This window comes from Columba livia, chromosome 10 (genome assembly GCF_036013475.1).
Source record: "Columba livia isolate bColLiv1 breed racing homer chromosome 10, bColLiv1.pat.W.v2, whole genome shotgun sequence".
Taxonomy (NCBI): Eukaryota; Metazoa; Chordata; class Aves; order Columbiformes; family Columbidae; genus Columba; species Columba livia.
In genome coordinates this window covers 8,550,095-8,564,463 of record NC_088611.1, presented here as the reverse complement: position 1 = coordinate 8,564,463, position 14,369 = coordinate 8,550,095, and the positions used below count along the sequence as shown (strand labels likewise).

General features: G+C 36.5%; 1 protein-coding gene across 21 annotated transcripts in view; it reads right to left on the bottom strand.

Moving 5' to 3' along the window:
- The window catches only part of CACNA1D (calcium voltage-gated channel subunit alpha1 D), a 220,938-nt gene that overhangs the window by 20,246 nt on the left and 186,323 nt on the right, over nt 1-14,369 (bottom strand). For all 21 annotated transcript variants that reach the window (XM_065075301.1, XM_065075293.1, XM_065075304.1 and 18 more), the window contains 5 exons: nt 13,011-13,138; nt 12,800-12,896; nt 11,103-11,205; nt 9,974-10,075; nt 4,479-4,609 (listed from right to left, as the gene is read on the bottom strand). In XM_065075301.1, the coding sequence (XP_064931373.1) occupies nt 4,479-4,609; nt 9,974-10,075; nt 11,103-11,205; nt 12,800-12,896; nt 13,011-13,138 (561 nt within the window). The remainder of the gene's footprint in view (nt 1-4,478; nt 4,610-9,973; nt 10,076-11,102; nt 11,206-12,799; nt 12,897-13,010; nt 13,139-14,369) is intronic.

Sequence of the window (14,369 nt, the reverse complement as noted above, 5' to 3'; positions counted from 1 at the left end):
CAGGTGTATTTGTAAGAAAGCAGGGTTAAGTAAAACAGTTAATTCAGAAAGCCTAAGAACTGTAGTAACTGCTTCCTCACATCACTGAACCTCCCCTATCTCAAAACTGCTTTTCAGTAACTATGTGACTATACATAACAAAATATTATTTAAAAGTAAGAAAAAAGTACATTCCTTGCATTCTTCAAAAGTCAAAGGATGATAAAAGTTTCTTGAAATTTAGGAAGATTTTAGTGAAAAATATACACTAATAACTGGTTCAAATGCAGTAAGAAGCTTGATAAAGTAAATTTTGCTGTAGTAATTTGGCTGTAAATTGCTGGAAGACATTTTGATGCCATTATACATGCATGCATATAATGTTTTTATCTAGTGAACTGTGAATGACAGAAAAGACATTTGGGAGAAGGGTAAAACAAAGGTGCCACCAATTTTAGTTACTACGTCTACTGCCAAAACTTCTTGATCTAACGAAAAAGTGTACCTTTTGTCTGAACCTTGAAATGAAATCATTTTTGTGTCTCTCTAAAGGTAACATCTTCTAAGAACAGTATTTTTACACACGCTCCTTAGTCAGTCTGCCTTCCTAGCTCCACGGATTGAATCTTGAGCTAAATAATATGATTTCCAAGAGAAGATTTATTCCCACATGTGTTGAAACAGGGATTATTAACATGACTAATGGAGGCCACTAGAAAACCTCGACGGACTTTCCTGAGCTCACAGAATTTTGTTCTGTGTTATGTAATTCTCTTCAAGTAACTGAAGATGGTGCAGATGACTTATTATTTTTTTATACTACATTTTTTTGGATGTGCTTTTCTTGCTGCAAACATTACTTTTTATGACCTTGAATTCTAGTTTTAATATGATGAAGATTTTGCTTGGAAGTTCTACAAAACCTTTTGGTTTGCATGTCAAAGTTCTTATTGCACATAATTTTTCTGCTTATGTTAACAGAAGTCATTCCATCAGAAACAGCAGCATACTATCCTAGACCTTAACCAAAGGACTAGTTAAATACTTATATATATATGTAAGTAGGCATAACTCTTGAAAGAAGCAGTGCCTTCAGCCATTTGAAGTTATGTGCTTTTCCCTTCTGTATCTTCAAAAGTACTAAGCAAAACTATCATAAAAACAAAACAACAACAACAAAACATAAAAAAACCCCAACAAAACCAAAACAAAAAAAAAAAACACAAATAAAAACAAAACCAAACAAACCCACTGTAATACCACTGTGATCATGAGAAATAAAGGAAGGAAAAGAAGAGTGAGCTATGTTGAAAAAGATCTGATACATTCTCATAAAACAAGGAAAATGGCAACATGCATTTTCTTGCCTCAACAGTTGTCCTGAGGATTCAAACACAGAAGATTTTGTCACAAGGAACAGATACCTTGTCTCTCCAGGAGGATGTTTGCTCCCTGAAGCCAGGCAGAGAATGACACGGCCAACTCTAGGAATCAGCAGGGTTATAAAACTGTAACTCATCTCCTGCTTCACTCAACAGTTAGGGATGGATTGTAAAGCTTGATAACATGTTGTTTTCCCCCTTTCTTGCAGGAGAAAGGAGATAAGGAAGGCCAGACTAAAGAATGCAATTGCAGGCTTTACCAGGTTCTTAGGAAGCATGTTCTTAACTGATTAACTAGTCCTGCAGGTAACTCCAGCTACCCCAAGAGAAAGTCACAGATGTCAGCAAAAGTACAAGAGCATTTATTGCTCATATAGCTTTTGACACAAGCTGGAACAGGTGACACTGATCTTTATCTGCTGGTTTGCTTAAGAATTTTGCAGCATGACAACTGATCTGCCATAGAGCGAGATGTTGACAAGAATTTGAAAATATGGTTGGTCTGGTTCTTTACAAAAAGAAGAAGTGGATGGCTGGAAAGCCTGTTCTTATTGTAGCCTCATTAAAGTATTTTTGTCATCTTATTTAAGCCCTTAAGCAAACAATTCCTAGTATAGAAAGGTTCTGAACAACAGAACTTGAAAAACTAAAGACAGACTTATCCCAGCTTCTGCTGCTCTCATCTTTTCTAGCAGTGCAGAAAACAGAAGCTGTTTGAGTGGTATTATCATAATTACTAGATCCTGTGAAATCTTAGCTAGTTTAAAGGAGAAACTAAAGAAAAGCTTCTGCTGAAGTCATGTCTCTGCCCTGATTACAGAAGTTTCTAATTTCAAAAAGAAAGTTATCAAAACAATGAAAAGATAAGGTAAACACAGCCTAGAATAAAAAATAAAGGTTCCACATTTACTGGCAGATTTCAGTGACAGGAACTCAGATGTAGCTGAAGACATTTTTCCCCTCCAGAGAGGAGAGAAGGCTGATTAATTTAGTGGGTTTTATTTTGTTCGCAATCTGTTCCATCCACACCTTGGTAAGCAAAGTCAGGTGCTGAAATACTCTATGCACCACTTGTATAATAAGTTTACATGGAGATATATAAATAAACAGTAAATTCATCTGGATGAACTGGGTAATAAAGATATAAGTCCACTGTGATTGTTATATGAACTTCCTCTAGTGTTTACAGTGGAAGTGTGGCACATACTGACATAACAGTAATCACAATTTCCCTTACAAACTGGATGAGAGACAGAGTGAAATTTCATGTTTCTGCTTTTCTTAGTATATTGTTTACCAGACAGATCTGCAAATTTAAGAGTTTACTTGGAGTACTTGAGAGAACAAAGGGAAAAATAGCTGCTATTAGCTCTCCAGGAGCTAAGTAACAGCTTCATAGTTACAAGCCTTTCACAGATCAGAATTTTCTAGATCTCTAGCAGAGATTCATGGACATTTTTTTCATTGTTCTGAATTGAAAAATATTTGTCTAAAGACAGAGGAAGAGGTAATTCTTTACAGTTTCACCTTGGAAACTAAACAAGAAGTGTGATCAGATAATAAAAAGAGCACACTCACATTTGGAAACTCGGTGTTTGTTTCTACATTATATGTGCAACTTTGAAAACACAAGTTGAAAACTGTAATAATGTGGCTTAACATTCACTTTGAGCTCCTTATGCTCAAAAGCTTCTGAAATGAAGAAGTCTGCAAACTCAGTCCTAAAAGCCTAGTGTCTTTCACTTTCCTCTCAACCTTTCCCAGTCTTTTTATCTTGTCCATTCCCTATAATTTTCTCTTCCCTCATGATACGCAAATGTAGTTCCCACTGTCCTAGCAAGCCATGTGCTCACACATTAGTAGCAAGAATCATGATGAATCTTTCTCTGCCTGTTGCACCTCTTACGCTTACAGTGACTTAGAACAGAATGTGTGTCAGAGATGCCAGCAGGGACGTGCTTAGGAAACCGGAATGAAACAAATGTTAGGGAATAGACTGCCTTAGCTTATTGAAATATTGTGTATATTGCTTCTTAAAGAAGTTGGTTAGAAATTGCTTATATAGAATTCTTTACAGAAATTACCCACTTAAGACAGCAAAGACCATTCTGCTAGATCAAAGTACAAACCGGAAGGAGTTCTAACAAACAAAACAGTTTCTGAATCACGCTAACACATTCCCTCTCTTTTAGAAAGGGATTTTCATAACATATTGCTAAATCTTAGCATCAGCATGAAAAGCTATCAGAAACATTAAATATCTTTGTAGTTTGTAGGAATCTACTCAGCATCAACTGATACTCAGAAACCCAATCCAACAGAAATGGTGCAGTGTATGATGTCTGGAATTATTTGAGGACAGCTTTCCATTTGCCTGTTTCAAAGTTCATAATATAAAGGGTATCAATGGAGAGAAACGTTCAGAATACACTCTTTAGATCACATATACTCTATGGACCGCTTGCTGCAGGCCGGCTGAGAGATAGGTGGCCAAATCTGTTGTCCTGGTTTCCATTTGATAGCTTGTGTTAAGAGACAGAAGTATATGATGACAATGTAGCGCGCTCACATTGCTTTCTATAAAAGAAATTGATTAATGTAAAGTTGAAAACTTGCAAATACTTAGAAATAGTTATAGGGAAGTGTTTCACAAGTAATCATAAATGGAAAATAAAAATAATAAAGACAATTAAGAAGAAAAATGCTACCATATAAAAAACTCTTTACTATAAGGTAAAGCATATTAGGAAGTTTTCTGAGAACTGGCTTACAGCATCATAGGAACACTAGAAATTAAACAGTTAAAGCAAAACAAGAGACAGGAAAATAGATCAGAACTTAATTTATCTGAATTTACATCAGCAGCTTTATATTGTGATGTATCAATTAGACTTGCTAAGAAATTTTGTAACTGTTGCTACTGTTTGATTAATCCCCAGAGAACAGCTTTTTGCACTTACCTTGGTACAGACAGAATAGCAGGATTACGTTTTACTTTTCTGATGAATAAGGGCCAAATAAAATCCTTGCAGCACTGCACAATCATCAATATTCATCTACCTGCTATTTCAAGTAAGTTCACAAAATGGTTAGTTAAAAATGTAAAAACAAAATCACCTGCAGAGCAATCGTGGTATTCTTCGCAGGATATTTCCCCACCAGTCCTTGTTCTTTGCGTTTCTTGAATTTCCTAAAGTAGTCCTGTATCAGGAAGGTGGCATAGAACTTCCCCACGGTTACCTCATCATCTAAATGAACAGACCAGACAGATCTCTCCCAAGTCAGCACATTTATCAATAGCCTGTACACTCACATGTGATTTGGGGGGAAAATGTGATGGGTACTAATAGGTACTATACTTTCAGCTTACAACAATGGAACCTGTAACTAGCTTAAAAGCAATGTTTTAGCAAGCAGTTTACACTCAGTCAGTTAAGTAAACTCATCCTTAATAAAAAAAGAAAATACAATAGTTTACCAAGTTTCATGTACTTCTAAATAAGTTTGTGTAAGTTTCTAACAAAACCATAAACCTGTTTGTGTATGCATAGAAGCTGAAAGACAGGCTTTAGTTACTTGGAATAAATGGATTAAAATAAAAGCTACGGTGACTTTCTCACACTTATGTTCATAAGAGTGACTCTATAAAAGTCTTGCTTACAACATCTCTATTTTCCCACTGCTGAACCAAGTTTGCTTAGTCAGTGTATCAATGTAGCATTGTTCTAATTGCATAAGGACTTAAGACATTTTTTACACCCTGCTTTGCTACGCACATTTTTTAATTGGTGTCTTGCCCTCACCATAGTATCCGAGCATCTTCCACTTTGAACTTTGTGTCCCAGATACTCATGTTGGCGTGTATCTTCTCCCATTTATTGTCATTCAATAAGACAGATTCTAGACTCTCAGAAAATGCCACAGAGGTTACAATTTCACATATTTTCTGTGGCCCTTGTTCAAGTGAAGATGTGCCACCGCCTAGTTAGCCTATGATGATAATAGTGAATATGAAACAACGTGGCGTTTTCCCACATTATCATCTGGTATCAGCTCTGCAATGATGATAGTAATGAAAAGAACTTCCATCAGTTAATGCAGTACAGTTCAAAAGGTATGCAAGCAGCAAGTGCAGTAAAACCTAGCATTTTTACAGAGTCACTGTTGTGAACAAAATCCTAATTTCAGTTTTCAAAGCTCAAAGGCAGGAAACTTATGAGGATATCAAAACTGCCTGGTCCACAGCACATTAAGAATGTGATGATGAGTCCTATTGCGTCATTCAGGTGTGCAAGTTTGATGTCTTGAGTAACGCTTGCCAGAAAACTAGGAATAGTTTTCTATTCAAAAACATTGCTTTTTTTCCCCCGTAGAGTTATCTGGCATGAAGTTGGCTGCTTCCCTTTCTGCTGTTTTGTCTAATATCTCCATCTTTTCAGTATCTTGAGATAGCTATTTGCAAAACAGTTGCTAGTTGGTCACTGCCATATGTGAAGGAGGGCTGGTGTGTATTAGACATCAGTTCTCTCCATCTTTTGGGCCCATGTCCTGATGGGCATCAAGTTCCTGTCATTCCAGTTGCTGTTGCTGAGCCAGACAGGTGCTTAACGCTTCTCAGGATCTGGGGTTACTCTGTACAGTTGTTGCCTGATTAAACACAGAAAAGCTAACGTGCCCAGACACGTTTTAACACAACTTTGTTAGAAAGTATGGAGATTTTTTTAGTTTAGGTCATTTGTTTTCTCCATATTTTCACTCTCTAATGGAGCTTTATAATCTTGAGTCTAGGTTTTTTTGTTTTGTTTTGTGGTTGGTTTTGTTTTCATTTTACAAATAAACACAGTTACACAAGTTTTTTTCTGCAACTGATTGTCAAGCAAATTCTCCAATCGATCATCACATACAGTAATGTCACACATGAACATTTGATTAAAACAGTATCCTTGTCTCTTTGTTTTATCAATAGTAATAATACGTCCAATATACCTCACTAATTATAGTATTTATAATAGTGTTTTTACGTGTCACATGACAACTTTCGCTAATTTAAATTTAATTAACTTTCTTCTTTTCATGTCTTGCTTTCACATCTATAAAAAGGATGGGGAAATGTTTCAAAGCAAAAATAATTATAATAATTGTTTTAAAATATCTTGTTTGGGAGATCAGTCTGTTGCAGGAAGTATCTCAGCACATTAACGAGCCTGCTCTGCCAAATTCTGATATGTCTTCAAAGATCCAAGTCACCCCAATGGAAAACAGCAGGAACTCCAAAGCTCATCAGTCTACAGGTTCAGTCTCAGCAGTTAAAAGCTTTTTAACTGACTTCCCAAATCTAATTTCTAAACTTTTTGTGAGCATCTGCTTTGCCATACATCTGTAATCTCTCTTGGCAGCTCCTCAGGAGATTAACACTGTTTTGTATTAGGAATAGATCTCTTATAAGGCATCTAAACTAAACTTGCCTGCCTTAGTTTAGCTGAATACATAGATCTGCAATGTAGCCTTGGTCAAACTCCCCACATAAGCTTTTTCCCCATCCTTTACACTATTTTGTTTCAAGTATTTGAATAGAACTTTTAAGGAAGGGATATAGCAAATGGCTCCTAGAAAGGACAAGCACATAGAAGTGACAGACTTGATATAACATGTACTACTATGGGTTGCACTTAGAGCATATCTCACACCAGGCTATGACATTGCACAACTCCTGACTGTACCTGAGACAACAGCACCTGCGAAGTCTCAGCACGCAGAAATGAAGGGGCCTTATTGATCACTCTGGCCATGCACCATCCTTATATAAGCACATTAGATGAATGCATTACCAGTTTGCTGAATTGTGCACACCCACATCTGTGTGTAAAAATGACGTGTGTGTACTTCCCAAGCACAGCCAGTTGTACTGCAGACACGTGCGAGAACTGAAACATGGCCAAGGGGAGCCAGCCTTGACTTTGTTTTTTGAGTAACACACATATAGCCAGGTATGGACAGGTATAGGGAGGCAGCTAAGCGTTACTGACCACAGAACAGACAAATCTATAATTGCAACTAGTGACAGCAAAAGGAGTAATTTCAGTAGGAAGCTTTTGGAAGAGAGCAAAAAGTATTAGGCAGGATTAAATGGGCTTGTAGGGGAGAGTGGGGAGTCTAGAGCATACAGGCGAATTTTTAGTGAGTTGCACGTATTTCTCTTACTCTCTAGTCTCCTAAGAATGTTAAGTCATTCATATGTTCAGGCATTTGACTGACATTCTAGGTTTTGCAAAGCAGTTTCATTTTTCTGTACTGAAAATGTATTGCTAACTATTAACTATTTAATTAAGTTATAGTAATATGTTATTTAATCAGTACCAAAAATTAACTGTCCATTTCTAGTTCATCTATTTATAATTCAGGGGGAAAAAAAAATGCTATGCTGATTATTTTCCTTCTGCTCTGCAAATAATTGTTTTCTTTTTGTTCTGGAGGCATGGTGACGAGCACACAAAGGATCTAGCATTCAGTAATACCAGCAAAAGTAATACTGGTGCAAAACATTATAAACTAGAGTGCCCAATACTTTTAAGTGCAAGTGATTTTACCATATTGAATATGGATGTTTTGTTGATTTATATTGATGAGAATTTTCTGTCTCCTAGCAGATTGTTATTATCAGCTGTCACTGGTGTTATTGTCATATACAATTTTCTATTGAATATTAGGCATCGATAGAGACTACTTTCTACTGTATACAAAGCTATTTTACACTCCGATGGCATATGAATGTAAAATAGCTATATTCCTCTTCTTTCTAGGTGCTTTACAATATTTTCAATTTTCCGGTAAGTCACAACAAAGTCCACAGAGAAACAAACTGAAATAAAAAATTCATAAATCTTAAGGACTTCCCAACATATTTGTATTTATACAGGGTTGTAGAAGCCATACACTGTTTCCTATCAATCAAGCAGTGATCCAGGTTTTCAGCCTTATAGCTACACTGAAGAGCTACATTTGCAGAATAGATATTAGCAATGAGTTTTAGTATAGCTGAAAATAAATATACAGCTTATATTCAGCAATGAAATGAAGCTGAAGTTGACTGTGAGTTACTAAGTAAGATTAGTTCTAGAGATGTGATCTTTACAGATTCTTTGTCAGATTGATTTAGGCAGGCACAGCTCACTATTCTGAAGCATGCATCTCTATTTCCATTAAAAAATGTAGGGGAATCAAATTGGCAAGAGGCAACACTAATTCCATGCCACCACCCTAAAACAGAATTGCTTCAGAATATTCGGAAAGACTCATAGTTGAAAGGAACAGAGGCTGCAGAAAAAGCTCAAGCACATAGTTACAACAATAACAAAGCAATTAATCTATGCCATGCAAGCACTTAGGCGTAAGGCTAAAAACAAGAGAGTAAAACACAAAAAGTCGTTTTAAATGTGCAGTATCGGTTCCCCTTTGGATAGCCGAATTTGCTAGATTTTTGCCTTCGTTCCCACTGCTATCTGGCGGCCACCACACCAACAGCAAGTGGCTCCCTCCAGCGACAAAGCTCCTGCTGCTCCTGGGTCTGAGCATCACCTGCCAGAGGGACCAGCATCCACCACCAGCCGGGCTGGGATCTTGGGTCTGCTTCCAAACCTGAGCCTGACCAGTCTTGAAAGCTGCCGTAACACTACAAAAGTACAATAAACTACAAGAAATACCAGATGATTAGAACACATCTGTGTATTGGATGTCTAGAGAAATATATCATGGGTGTGGGTGACAGTGTACCAGATCCTGCACCTTTAAAACTTGAAAAAACAAGTAGAAAACCAGTCACCTAAACCTGCACTACAGCATATTAATAAAAATGTATATATTGGAAAAGGCTAAATATATATATTGGAATATATATATTTAAAAAGAGAGATATAACAAATATTTGACATTTCATTTTACAGCACGTAGGAACAACTAACATACGTGCCTTAGAATTCTTACAAATGTATTGGTGTCATTAGAATTTAGGTATCTCTTTACATGGGCCATATTCATATCTCAGTCATACTGGCATAAACCTGAACCATTTCCATTATCTGTTGACTATGGAACTGCTCTGGTTTAAACCAGTGTAACTGAGATAATTTAGCCTTTTGATTCATCAGTTTAGCAACAATACTATTTTTAAGCTGGTAATTAAAATTTTCTAGTATTCTTATAAGAAGTATTCAACATATACAAGGATATAAGCTATAATGTAGTGTACATTGTCAAGCTTAATTAGCACAAAATGTTATTTTGCTCAATGCATTGAAATAAAACTAAGTTTAGTTTATTTTGCTGAATGACTTGAAATGGAGACTAGATTTATGTCTAATAAGGTGGTGTTTTCAAGCAAGAAAATAAGCATAACATTTTCCTCTCCTCCTTTTTGATCTAAGAAAGTTATATTTATCAGTCCTATATGTATTATGTAACAGGATATAATTTTCTCTATTTTGTAATACTTCTTTTGTTGTCCTTTAATGACATTATAATTTCAAAATTTAGTAATTTTATTTCTTTGGTTCCTAACAACCTAGAAAAACCACAATGTACCAAGAACAGCATATTGCAAAGTTTATCAGACTGACCGCCAGCTGGAGGGACAACTTGGTCAAGTAATTTCATGCTTGTTTTCTTCCATATTTTCTTTATAACTGCTCTAAGTTCTTCATTTGCTTGCTCTAGGTTACCTGTGGCAATGAAATAGAAAAATGGAGGATGGAGATTATGTTTCAACCAGCTGCAATGAATGATCCTTTGGATATTAATTAGCTGTATACAGAGACTGTGATAAGGCAGCTCTGCAGCAAGCCTAAGCTACAAATCAAGTCTGGAGCACTGCAGAGGTCCAACTTAATTTATGGATCTTGTCTCTACTCTGGCACTGCTTAATACCTTCCATTTAGATTGTGCAGAAAGTGATGACTTGCTCTTTACAAGCCACTTCTTTCTTGATCCAAAGCTGAGCCTTCTTTTGTTTAATAATATTAATTACTCACTTGTGCAGGCCCGAAAGTTCAGACAACTGACCACTGTCAGTTTTTCATCTCTTGCAGTACCCACCTAAACCACACCGACGCTTGAGGGTGCCTAATCAAATCAGTTTGCTATTGGCAGTGGACCTCAAACACTGCTGAGAATAGCAGAAGACATGGAATAGAAAGTAGCAAAAGATGGTAAAATAATGAAAAAATGTATGAAAATAGAAAGAAAATTCCTTGAAACCTATCACTGTTTTTAAAAACTTTCCCCTCTTTTAGGCAAATGACAGAAATCCATTCACTCTGGTCAGAACTGGCCTTGACCAAACTGGGGATGTTGCTCTCAAGTGTGCAGAAGTTGCAGTTGCACAAATGTGGGGTTCAGGGCACCAAGTTAAAGAGCAGTGAGGAAGAAGCATCTTGGTTGGACAGAAAGGGGAACTCATTTGTTCCTTGCAGCAGAACTCCTGTTAATGCCACTGCTACATATATTTATCAGACCAGATAACAGCATATAATAATTTCTCAGATTCTTTGGGCTCTGGTCTCACTATCCCTTTCATTTTCTAGCAAATCATTCCCAGCCACAGTGAAAACAACCCATGATCCAAAAGCAAACCCAAACCCAGTGAGGCAAGGCAGCCTTACTCATCTCCAACAAAATTAATAAATTGTAGCTTTTCCTCATTATACTTTGTGGCAAGTGTAGTAAAAGCTCTACAACCAAGAAACTTACCTTCTGTTTTTATCTTTAGAGCAGTCCTAACCAGAGCAAACAAAGTAGCATTGAACATGACGGTTCCATCACTATTTAGTGGCATATTCATGGCTACTAACCTCTGTAAATGAGAAAAACAAAACAAATGTCAATGCAGCTTTGCTTGGAAAACACTTCCTATAATGTTAATTTCTGAAAAGCTGATGTATTAAAAGAATATAAAATATAATATAATATAAAAATTATCCATAAAAAAATTATATAAGCCTGCAAAAAAATTGGAGTCTTCCACTCCAGCTGCGTACAATAACCACCCAATATTTCTTCTTTCTGATATTAATCACATGGATACTTATAAAAAAGCTAAAACTGTCCAGTAGCTTGCATGAGCCATTTATTGAGTTAATTTGAAAACACTAAAGCCCAGTCCTTGACTACGACTGTAAGTCACACTATGGAAGTATTCAGGACAAGCACAGTTATTTAAGAGCATGGACTCCAGGTGCAGTCACCTTCCAGGTTCCTCCAGCCTCATGCTCCATGAAGAACCACAGAAGCAGGTCTGTCATGTATTTCTCAGGTAACTCTCCAGTGATGCTGTGCACCTCCTATGCTGTCTACACTGAATTACTGTGAAAGGGGCTTTCCTCTCTGGGTTAGTCCGTGTCTGCATCAGTGTTCATCTTTTAGAGCAGTATCTCACTGATGCTGTCTGTCAGAAGAACTGTGTTTAATCTATCAAAACATTTTTGTGATGTCTGACTTGGATTTTCTTCTAGTTTAAAAGCATTACTCAATTGGATAATTTATCTTAATGTACATATATATGTTTGCTTTAAGTATGCCTTGTGGCATTCCATTTGAACCTGTTTTTTTTATACATCAACTTAACGATTTATTAAACAGGTATAAAAGAAATCCAAATGACAGTGATATTGTAACAATCCTTTAATTAAAAGGCTTGATCTTACTCCTACTGAAATTGCTAAAACCATAATATCCATAGCTCTGAAGTTCTCAAATAATGTAATAATTTTTCATCTCCTTCGTGTTGCTTTTCAGCTTTTATATTAAAATGCAATTAATCTGCACCAAAATTACACATTGTACCTGACAAATTCTCAATCATTTAAAATTCCCTTTAATTTTCAGTCTTCTCACTCACTGCTACTACTCACTGCATTGCACACCGTTCCTCACTTCAGTTTGGTTTATCATCCTGCAGTCCCCACCCTTCAATCTCATTTCTGTGTTTCATGGGGAGCAAACTTCTCACGAATGTGACTAAAAAAGTACTGTATCAAAACTCAGTTGTTAATTAAAGTTATCAACCACCCTTTTCACCCTGGGATTGAAGAAATCAGAAATTTTACTGTGTTGAAGTAGTCTTATATGTGACACTGGGTCACCAGAAATGCTGGGGTGAGGAAGTTCATATCTGTGTCAACAATAGACTAATGACAGATTTACAGACTGACTCCTTTCATTTTGATGCTCTGTGAAGAATTTTACATTGATGGTAACTACTCAAATGAGAACACTGAAAGAAATAACACTAATTTACTGGTTTAAGCCTGCAAAAGAACAGGAAAAGTTCAGAGTGAAGGAGACCTTGTGAACAGACTAGGATTCCTGCGTTTATGTGACACACATCAGGCAGAATTGAATGAATAAACTCTCAGAGAAACCTAGAAAGAAAATAGGGTAAGACGTACCTTGCAGGCCACTCGGTGAGGGCATAATTTGCCAAAACCAAGTGGTGGCTGAATGCGTCTCAGTAAGGTAACCACATCAAGATGCTTTATCCTTCCCCTAGAACCAACACACATCAGTTACCAAACATAGATCCATTCCCAAAGAAAATACTATGCTCTGCTTTTACTGTTTTTACCAGATAAATCTTACCAGAGAGATGATCTCACTTACTTTGCTTCAGGGTCATATTCGGACCATATCCTTTTGAACTCATCCAAATGATGGGGACCCAGAATAGACCAGTCACGTGTCAAATAATCAAAATTATCCATAATGACAGCCACAAATAAGTTTATAATCTAAAAAAGGAATTAAGAACAGTCTGCCCTAGTTATTTTGAATTTTAAAATATTCATTAAATAGAACTATAAGGTAGCAGGTTAAGAACCCAAAAAAAAAAATAAATTGACCTCACAAATTATTTTTGTCAAATACCATCAAATATCACAGAAAATACTTGATAAACATTTAACTGACGAACTGGAACTCTGTCAAGTAATGATATGACAAGAGTGTGATTCTGTCTTTGAGTACTCAGTCTTTGACAGAGGCTGTAACAACATTTTGTTTCCCTTCCTTGATTTGCCACGTCTCACTACATCAAATCAAAGAATGGATGATACATGTATGACAGTGCAGATTGCAGGAAACAGGTTTTGTATTGACAGGGTTCAATGTATTGACAATACGTCTTCTGCATACTTTTGTTAACACAGAAGATGATACACAACAGAACATGTATGTTTACATTAGCTCACAGAATTCTGTTCAACCACTGTCCTTTGGCAAGGAGAACAGTACTGTGAACAGAACAAATCAATCAGCTTAGATGAGACAGCTGCAATGAGGGAAAACGTATTTCAAATATTATTTTACAGCAAATAATCCATTATGCCATGGCTTAGGAGGAAGGATTATTGTTCACATCCCACGTGCCACAGATTGAGCACACTTATAGATACATTAATCCAAATCTGTTTAGTTTAAATAATACAAATAGCATTACTAGTAAGTCAAAGAAATTGCAGTTTTATTATTAATGAATATTTAATGATACTATCAAGAAGTCCATGAAATAATAGCTGATGAAAAGACTGTTAACTTAGCCTTCAAATGTATAGCCAACCACCCCTGCATACATGTAGTCAGAAGAACATCTTGCACATGAGAATTCAGACCCATAGAACAGTTTGGGTTGAAGGGACCTTCAAAGTTCATCCAAGTCCAGTCCCCTTGCAATGAGCAGGGACATCATCAACCAGATCAGGTTGCTCAGAGCCCCATCCAGCCTGGCCTTGAATGTCTCCAGGGATGGGGCATCTCTAATACCACCTCTCTGGGCAAACTGTTTCAATATTTCACCACACTGACTGTAAAAATCAGTATAAGATACAGAATTTAGGACTGTGTATGGAAAAATATAACCTTGCAAAAATATTTTAGATATGGGGTTTTCAATTGTTCTCTGAACCCACAAGTCTTTTATTTCAGAAGAAAGTCAAATTGCTAAAGCTCATTTCTGTTGACAAG